The 9565-nt window shown below is 56.2% G+C and overlaps 1 protein-coding gene and 1 long non-coding RNA gene across 2 annotated transcripts in view; both read left to right on the top strand.

Moving 5' to 3' along the window:
• Positions 1–3753, top strand: part of LOC133355031 (E3 ubiquitin-protein ligase TRIM36-like) — a 37824-nt gene extending 34071 nt beyond the window's left edge. The window contains exons 8-10 of the mRNA XM_061572287.1: positions 2615–2666; positions 2889–3245; positions 3698–3753. Coding sequence (XP_061428271.1) covers positions 2615–2666; positions 2889–3245; positions 3698–3753 — 465 coding nt within the window. The remainder of the gene's footprint in view (positions 1–2614; positions 2667–2888; positions 3246–3697) is intronic.
• A 68-nt stretch (positions 3754–3821) lies between these two features.
• On the top strand, positions 3822–5989 carry LOC133355230 (uncharacterized). Its single transcript, XR_009756676.1, has 3 exons — positions 3822–3879; positions 5236–5353; positions 5886–5989. It is a non-coding gene; the product is annotated as an uncharacterized LOC133355230 (long non-coding RNA).
• The last annotated feature ends 3576 nt before the right edge of the window (positions 5990–9565 follow it).

Raw genomic sequence — 9565 nt, 5'->3', positions numbered from 1 at the left:
AAAAAGAAGAAAACAAAAAGAAACCCCGCAAGAGGCGTGCAAACTGTCGGGTATGGTGTTTCTCTCCTCCGCGTTTTGGTATTCGACAACAACGTCCGACGTTTTGCTCCCGCGCCCCGAGAGCTGTATCGCCTCGCATCGTCTCGTTCCCCCCCCCCCCCCCCCCGTCTCTCACTCGAATTGTCAATCTCATTCTCTCCGTTGGCTCACATTTCCACGTGGCCTTCCGAAAATGCCCACGCAATGATTCATGAATAATCAATGACAACAACGACAACAATAACTATACTTGCATTTAATAATAATTTGATAATTCTAAAGTATAATGCGCGTTCCGTCCTTGTGTGAAGATTGAAACGCAACAAGCGACGTACCTGGCACAGTAGTGCGTACGCTGTGCTGCAAACACGGGCAGTCGGGCAATCAAGGCCTCTGATTGGTGCCCCAGATCTGGGAGAGACTACATGGGGGTGGATGACGGAGAAAGGGGGGGCACGGGGGGGGGCACAGGGGGGGGGGGCACAGGGGGGGGGGCACAGGGGGGGGCACAGGGGGGGGGCACAGTGGGGGGGGCGGGGCCTGGAAAAGGATTGGCTGGAGACAGAGATTTGAAATCATTGGAGGAAAGATGCAAGCGCAAAGGGCGGGGAAACGAAGGTTTGCTTCACAGGGTAAATGGTTGAAAGAGAGAAGACAAAGTTCGTGGCTGGCGAAGCGAAGCTCGTGCCTGAAGTCGGTGGTCGTGCGGCGAAATGAAGGATGTTAATAAGTATAACCCGTAAAAACAAAGTTTTTCACTATAAATCCTTTATATGCGTGGTGGCTAGAGTCCTTTTGTCCTCTGGCTTGAGATGGCTGCCACCTATGGGTCAGATGATTGCATGGCAGCATTAAGCAATTGGTAATTAAATATTGTATTTTTGTCCTAAAAAGTGTAAAATTTTGGAAACATTTTTTCACGAACATTAATTGTCACGCACAACGAGTCTGTGTGGAAAATGTCAGCTCGATTGGATCACGGGAAGTGGGTTAAAAAACGACCTAAAGATTTGCACGGTCCTAAGCAAGCAAGCAAGCAGTGAACTTAAATAAAGGATTTAAAAACTTGACGAAACGTGTGTTGGTCGTCATTCCATCCCAGGATCCCAATGCCCGCCCAATGCACGGAGAGCCAGGAAACTAAAAGTTACAGAACCAGGGCCACCGACGAAACTAAAGAGGGGTGAGGCCAGTTTGTAGAGATGCGCTTGCTTGCTTGCAGCAGAATCTCATCTCAAACATTGAACGGGGTGCACCCCTCCAACCCCTACCCCTCCAATCGGCAGCTGTCCCTGCGCAGCAGCAGAAAGCTGACTCTCAGCTCCTGGCCTGCATGCGGAGCATCGGTCTCGCGACTCTCCTTTTAGAATGATCCGGAGTCGTTTTTTTTGCAACAGCCGGGGGGGTCGGGGGGGGGGGTGAGGGGGGCGATGACCACGATTGTGTTTTTCGTGATCGCAATTTAAGTAATCTGCAGTGTAATCTTCCGAATCCTGAAAAAAATGGGGCCAGTCACACCCGCCACACACACACACGTCGGGCTGCTCTTGCGAATGACGTGGCAGGAATTCTTTGTGTCCGCTGTGTGGTTCGTACATACCGCTGTGTGGTTCATAAACCAACACGCGAACTCCGGTCATCCTCGCAGCAGCAACAGCAGCTGCGGCTTGTGGCTAATCAAAGACGGTGGTCACCGCATCGCGCGGCGCTTTCAGACGCGCTTCTGCGGCCGTCTGGAACACTCTTCCTTCCGATATTAGGAAGCCACTTTAGCTGTGCAATTTTAAATCATCATCTAGATCGACAAACTAATTTCTTCAAGAACTGCTTGTTGTGTTTTAGTTTGTTGTCCTTGCCCCGCATCCTCCGATTAGCACGGTTGGCTACGCACGATGCGAAAGAAGTTCAACGTACATACAGGTGTAGTGGCATAGCGCCGGCTGCTGGCAAAAAGTGGAATCTGCGGCGTATGGCAGTACTGACGTCAGCAGGCCACGATAGACACGAGCGGGGGACATCTTGGGGAAAGGTCACAGAAGGGGCCCATCGGGAAGCCCCAGGAACCAGAGGTCGCAAACCGGTTTTGATTCCTTACCCGTACCCGTACCCGGCCGCACCAGGGTTGCAAACGGATACCCTACCCGAGACCCGGCCAGGGTATCGGGTAGGGTACGGGTACGGGTACCCGATTGCGACCTCTGGGATGAAGCCATGTTGCAGGCGTGGGTGGGTTGATTATAGGAACTTGAATTGTGAGAAGAGACAAGACGTTGGGAAATGAGTGACAAACGGTTACTCACCAGTGACTCACGGCCTACCCATACCCGTACCCGTACCCGGTGGCACCAGGGTCGCAAACGGGTACCCACACCCGGCCGGGTATGGGTAGCCGGGTATTGGGTAGGGTACGGATATCGGGTACCCGATTGCGACCTCTGCCGGAAACCCGCTGGTAGGTTCCGGAAAGGGGGCGTGGCCGGGGGCGGAGCGAGGCCGCGCTGGGAGTATAAGAGGGATCCCTGTGGGGGACCACGGGGCTGTTGTTGGATGTGGGATCCCCGTCGTACTACTCAAGATCGTCATCGTCACCATCTCGTCGTCGTCTTCACTATCCCGGGGCGCCGCTAGTCAGACGGCCTACCAACTGTCCTGACTAAGTAGTGCCGCCGACAATAGACGGTCTTCATTATAATAGTGTGCACCCACGCAGGGAGTGTGTTATCCCAAAGGTGCTTGCTAAATAAAGAAGTGCCTCCGAGTCTTATTGTCTCCGAGTTGAGTCACTACACATACAACACACCCCCAGTGACGTAACAGCTCCCCTCTCGCCACCGACGCTCGTGCCCCAGATGACGACGAGGAGGAGGAGGAGGGTGGTTTGAGCGGCGTCGACCACGACGGCGACAACGGCGGCGAGGACCCAGCGTGCGACGAGGGCGCGGGAAAAAGACGAAGCGGGAGAGGCGAGAGGCGCGAGGGAGGCAACGGCGGCGGCGGCGGCGGCGGAAGTTGGCAGCGCCGCTCCGTCCGGAACGCCGGCGGCGAAGAGGAAGAGGAGGAGAAGACGAGCAAACGGAAAGATGGAGACTCTCTGGACAGGCGGCGAGCGGCGATGGCGTGGATCAGCCGCTTGCTCCGGAGGGCGGCTCGGTCGGCGCGGGGGGTGGTGATGACGACGCTGCCTCCTCGGAAACGGTTCCTGGAAGGTGAGCGACACGTGACCCCCACCCCCCACCTCCCACCCCGACCACCCCGAAAGACAAAGATCCCCCGTATAGCCTTTGACAGACTGTTGGGGCAAGTGCTGTTGGCGAGTTGCACCTATGAAGGCCGGCACGGCACAAGGTGGGGTGAGTAGCCAACACCACACCCAGTGGTGATGTATACGCACACCACAGCAGGGTACTCATTTGAGGCTGAGTCGACCTAGGGGAGGCCCAGGGCCGGTTCAGACAGTCGTCACTGGTGTTGGCCGCGAGTGGGAATCGAACTCGGGTCGCCAGGTTTCGTAGCACGCACACATGCGAGAAGGGCGATGAGCGTCGTGCGTGCTGTTGCTGCTGCTGCTGGTGCTGGTGGCTGCTGGTGCTGTTGCTGCTGGTGCTGCTGTTATTGCTGGTACTGTGACAGGGCCCTTGCACCCTTGCGGCCATTGCAGCCGGAGGGGTGAATCATTTGCACCGTTCCATCGCGCCGGTGGATTTTTGCGCCTAGGGGCTGCGAGGTTCGTGCGGGGTCGCCGAGAAGAAGACGAGGAGAGGCGGCGGAGACGGAACGACGAGGAGAAGGAGGCGGAGCAGAAGGAGACGGAAGAAGCGCCGGACGGGAAGGCGGCGCAGGGTAAGGAGTCGCGGAGCGCCGCGGTGGCACCGCGTAGGGTTGGCATGGGCCGTGGCTCGAGGCCTGGACTCCAGCCCCCTCGCGGTCCAATTTCCCCACTCCAGTCCTCCTGAAGACGCGCCCAATACACACCGTGCATGGTACGCACCGTGGTGCCGAGATGTTAACTACCTCCCCTGGTACACAGGAGGTCGTGGGTTCGATCCCAACCCAGACGCCTGCTGTATATTTTTGCGGTGTCTCTCTCCCCCCGGTCCCGTGGATTTTTCTCCACATTTAGAATTGACGTCACACGTTTAGAGTATTTTGCTGGTGCTATGAATTTCCACGTGATGATGATAAGCTCACTAAATTGAGCTATCATTTGTGATAGCCAGGTCGCTTCTAATAAAGAGCTACCTAGCCCAGTGGGGCCTTACCACGGAGAGAGAGAGACACGCAAACTCCAAATATACAGCAGGCATCTGGGTTGGGATCGAACCCACGTGCCTCATGTACACCAGGCGAGGTAGTTAACATCTCATAGCCACTGTGGCACCCCACACCTCTCTCTCTCTTGCTCACGTTCTCTGGGACCCAGAGAAAAATCCACGCGACCACGAGGAAAGAGAGAGAGAGACACCACAAACTCGATGGGGGATCAAAACCCTTGCTTGTCCAAGCTCTGCGGTCCTACGCATTGGGATGCTTGGCCAGCTCCATCGGTGACTGATTTGAACGCTCCGTGGGAGGAAACCGGAGAATCCCGTAGAAAATCTCACACGAGCCGGGGTGGGGGGGTGATGATACTCCACCCCCGTATGGATGGAAACTGATGACGATTAGTCCAATTCCACTGGCTGTGCTGCCATGATACCCTGATGACGCCTAGAGGAAAGGGGAGAGGAAGCTTCACGAATTCGTGCAATCCACCAGCCCTTGCTACAGTGCCGTATATTCTGAACTTCTTACGCACCGTACATGGCCAACCGTTATAATTGGAGGTGCGGTGTATCTATGCGTGTACGTTGAGCTTCTTTCGCACCATACGAAGCCACCCATGCGATTCGTAGCTGCGGGTGTGTACCGTATGTTGAACTTCTTTCACACCATACGAAGCCGACCGTGCTAACGGGAGGTGCGGGGTTTTCACGCGAGCGTTGCAGGATTACGGCTCTACGCCCGGGTCAGATGCAGTTGCACGGCTTGCACGCCCGACCGACGGCTACGCGAGTAGCCCAGCGACAGCGGCAGCCGCGTCTCTTCTTAGCGTCTAGGGAGGCTCCCAATTGGCACATCGCTTGAAACGACGTCGGCGAACCCGCGTCGTCGCAAACCCACGTGGTTGGTTCACTTTGTCCTTTTTACTTTTCCTAGAAAAGAAAAAAGTCAGGAAATCGAAGAAGATAAAAGTCAAAAACGATCACGGCGACCGTGATGGAGACGGCCAGGAGGAGCCTGCCCCGGACTTCACTTGGTACGAGAAAGAGAATGGGTGCGTACCACACACCATGCATGCTGGGCACTTCCTAGCAGTCCAGATTGTAAGACGCACCAAATCAAGTTATACAGACTCGCACAGAGACCCACAGACTCGCACAGAGACACCATAGACCCACACAGAGACCCACAGACTCGCACAGAGACCCAGACTCATACAGAGACACACATAGACCCACACAGAGACCCACAGACTCGCACAGAGACCCACAGACTCGCACAAAGACCCACAGACTCGCACAGAGACCCACAGACTCGCACAGAGACACACATAGACCCACACAGAGAACCACAGACTTGCACAGAGACCCACAGACTCGCACAAAGACCCACAGACTCGCACAGAGACCCACAGACTCATACAGAGACACACATAGACTCACAAAGACCCACAGACTCGCACAGAGACCCACAGACTCACACAGAGACCCACAGACACGCACAGAGACCCACAGACTCACACAGAAACCCACAGCCTTGCCGCTTCCCTCCGACGTTGACTAATTTGTGGCACCCACCTGGAGCAGAGACCCTGGAGCAGCGGAGGAACAGCCGAGCACGGATCCAGGAGCTGAGGTGGCAGAACCCCTGTCTGTGGGGACCGCGGTCGGGCCGAGGAGGGGTGGACGGGGAGCCCGGGTGGGAGGGGAAGCCGAGGGAGAGGAGGGAGAGGAGGGAGAGGAGGGAGAGGGGAGAGGAGGGAGAGGAGGGAGAGGAGGAGGGAAGGGGAAGGATGTGGCGAGAATTGTGATGGATGCAGTACCCAGGGAGAGCTGCTCAACCCCAGGTGAATTTGGTGGTAGCCATCTTGTTTGTGTAGATCGTCAAGGATGTTCAACATCTTATGAACTCCATAAGAGTTTTTTTTGGGTTAGATCGCGTAAATATATAAAAGTGTCGTTAAACCCGCCACCAACCCGACACAGCAAATTAGTAAGGTTTGTAACGAAAACGGAACGTGCCAATTCGTTACTATGATATTGCTCGCGAAAGCCTACGTGTAAATCTTGTAAACTACGAAATTTTAAAATGTATTTTACCAGGTAAGGCCCCGTGGAAATTTATAGGAGCCAAATAGTCTATAAACACGTGACGTCGATTCTAATCGTGGAGGGACAAACTGGAGAACCTGGAGAAAAATCCACAGGCGACCACGGGGAGAGATACGCAAATATATAAGCTTCAGGGTCGGGATCGAAACTGCGACCTTCTGCATACCAGGCGAGGTAGTTAACATTTCACCACCGCATCGCGACCCGTGAAACCACGATTATAACTCATCATGTCTAATGTCTGTACCATCGGAGGACACCCATGAATAATAATCTAAAAAGATAAACTCATCATTAGTCATGATTGATCCACTGCTGGATGGAGGAATCCCCAAGCCAACGCCACCGCCACCTCTCACGGCAATCCACCCACCATGAGCCGATTCCATCGCTGCAACCCCCTCGACATCATCCCATCAAATCTCGAGGGGTGGCGGCCACTCTGTGGTGAATCCTGACCGTCGGCCCTTCTTGGCGACCCCGTGACCTTCTCTCCATGCTCGTCTTTATTTTCCTCCGTTCCTGGAAAAAAAATCTCCCGGCAAGTGGAACGAAACATTTGGCACATCGCGCCGTCGCGTTTTGTAACCGTCGCTTGGCGCGTCCCTCTTGATGGGATGCACGCATCACACGCACATCACACGCGCATCACACATGCATCACACGCGCATCACACGCACATCACACGCACATCACACGCACACGCGACTTTGTTCAACTATTCACAGATGCGGCAGCGGCGGCTGGCGACGACCACGACACCGAAGCGGAGGTTCTGCTGGGAGAGCGCCGAGGCGGTGAGCGCGACGGGGCGGACACACGAATCGCGGGAACTTCGCCCGCCGGTTCATCCACCGGGGATGCCGGGCGGGGCGCCGGCGGTAGCCCCCGAGGCGACGGTCCCGTCGCCGGCGATTCGGAGCACGTCCGCCCGGGAGAGGACGCGGGGAACCCTGGGAGAACCGGTCACCGTCACCGGTGCGGGTACGTCCGTGTGTACGTTGAACCTCTTTCGCACCGCACGTAGCCAACCGCACTAACCGGAGGCATGGGGTTTGCAGGCGAGCGTTGCAGAAGCCCGAGGCGACAGAACTCCCGTGGAGAGCACCGCCCACGGGCCGCGGATTCCTCCTGAGGCACCCGCCGACGCTCCGGTCTTGGCAGTGAGCGGCGGTGGCGTCGCCGATGCATCGGCGCGGCTGCGGAGGGCAGAGGAGGCTGAAGCCAAGCATCGGGCTGTCATCGCGTCGCGCGGCCATTCGATGCAGGGGGCGTACGGGAGGAGGATCGCCAGCGGCTGACGACGGTGGAGCGGGGGCCGCGTCCGTTGGGTCCGCACAGTCGGAGGCTGGCGAGGAGGAGGACAAGCCGGGGAAGGAGGAAGGGGAGAAGGAGGAGGAGGGGAAGCGCCCTACAAACGCACGCACGCCTGAGAAGGACGTCGCCGCTCGCCAGATCTCCGTGGCGGCGCTAGCAGAATTGGCGGAGGGTTCGAGCGCCACCGGCTCCGCTGCGACGGTCGTGGAAGCGAATCGGCGGGAGGCGGGGAGAAGCGACGTTGCTCGCGGAGCCGTCGAGGCCGGAGACGAAGGCCGCGGCTCCCAAAATGTCTGCGGCGACGGTGGCGACGACGAAGGGACAACCGCAAAACACGAAACGCGACGGCACGAAGCGCAGGGGGACATCGCAGATTCGCAGGCGGTCGGCGAGTCTGACGATGCCTGTAGCTCAAGGCCCGGCCTGCAGGCCACCGCTGAGGCTTCTGAAGACTTTGTCCAAGGCCGCATGGGGGCAGCCTCAGGCAGCGCGGAGACGGACGCCGTCCCGATGCTCACGGCGGAAGCGGGAGGGAAGGGCGGCGGTCGCTCGCGTCTGCAGAAACCCCGGCCGAACATCACGGGGTGTAGGGCAATCGGCGCGAGAGGTCGAGGGTCGCGCCAACGGATGCCCGCCGCTGTGGGGCGGCGTCGAGGTGGCCACGCGGCGGGCATCGATGACGATCCGGGGCCCCGGGGTCGTCGTCGGACGATCGTCGCGACGAGCCGGCCGACGGCGCCTCGCTCCGCGGCGAGATGACGGCGCCCGTCAGATTGTCCGCGCCGGCGTCGATGCCGCCGGATCGGTCGTTGGGCGGGAGAGCTTCAGTGTTGCGGAAGCGCGGCGATCGGGAGGCTCGCTTGAATTTGCCACAAATGGTGGTGAGGTTCGTGATGTCTCAGGGAGTGCCGAACGAGAACAACAAGGAGAACAACAACGGAGAACAACAAGAAGGAGAACAACGAGGAGAACAACAACGAGGAGAACAACAACGAGGAGAACAACGAGGAAACAACAACAAGAACAACAACAACAAGGAGAACAACAAGGAGAACAACAACAAGTAGAACAACAACAAGGAGAACAACAAGGAGAACAACAACAAGTAGAACAACAAGGAGAACAACAACAAGGAGACAACAAGAAGGAGAACAACAACAAGTAGAACAACAAGGAGAACAACAACAAAGAGAACAACAACAAGGAGAACAACAACAAGTAGAACAACAACAAGTAGAACAACAGCAAGGAGAACAACAGCAAGGAGAACAACAACAAGGAGAACAACAACGAGAAGAACAACAAGGAGAACAACAACAAGGAGAACAACAACAAGGAGAACAACAACAAGGACAACAACAAAGAGAACAACAGCAAGTAGAACAACAACAAGGAGAACAACAACAAAGAGAACAACAACAAGGAGAACAACAACAAGTAGAACAACAACGAGGAGAACAACAACAAAGAGAACAACAACGAGGAGAACAACAGCAAGTAGAACAACAACAAAGAGAACAACAACAAGTAGAACAACAACGAGGAGAACAACAACAAAGAGACAACAACAAGTAGAACAACAACGAGGAGACAACAACAAGTAGAACAACAACGAGGAGAACAACAACAAGTAGAACAACAACAAGAAGAACAACAAGTAGAACAACAACAACAACGAGGAGCACAACAGGACAACAACAACAACGAGAACAACAACAAAGACAACACAAGGAGAACAACGACATGACCGTGATGTCGAGACGGTGAACTCGCCCGAGCCGTGCCACTCGCCTCTCACCTCGGGGGAGCCCGCAAGCCGTGGCCACCGGCGGCAAGCC

Source organism: Lethenteron reissneri, chromosome 50, assembly GCF_015708825.2.
Source record: "Lethenteron reissneri isolate LAM-NWPU_2019-01 chromosome 50, ASM1570882v1, whole genome shotgun sequence".
Taxonomy (NCBI): Eukaryota; Metazoa; Chordata; class Hyperoartia; order Petromyzontiformes; family Petromyzontidae; genus Lethenteron; species Lethenteron reissneri.
This window is presented reverse-complemented; position numbering and strand designations above follow the sequence as displayed.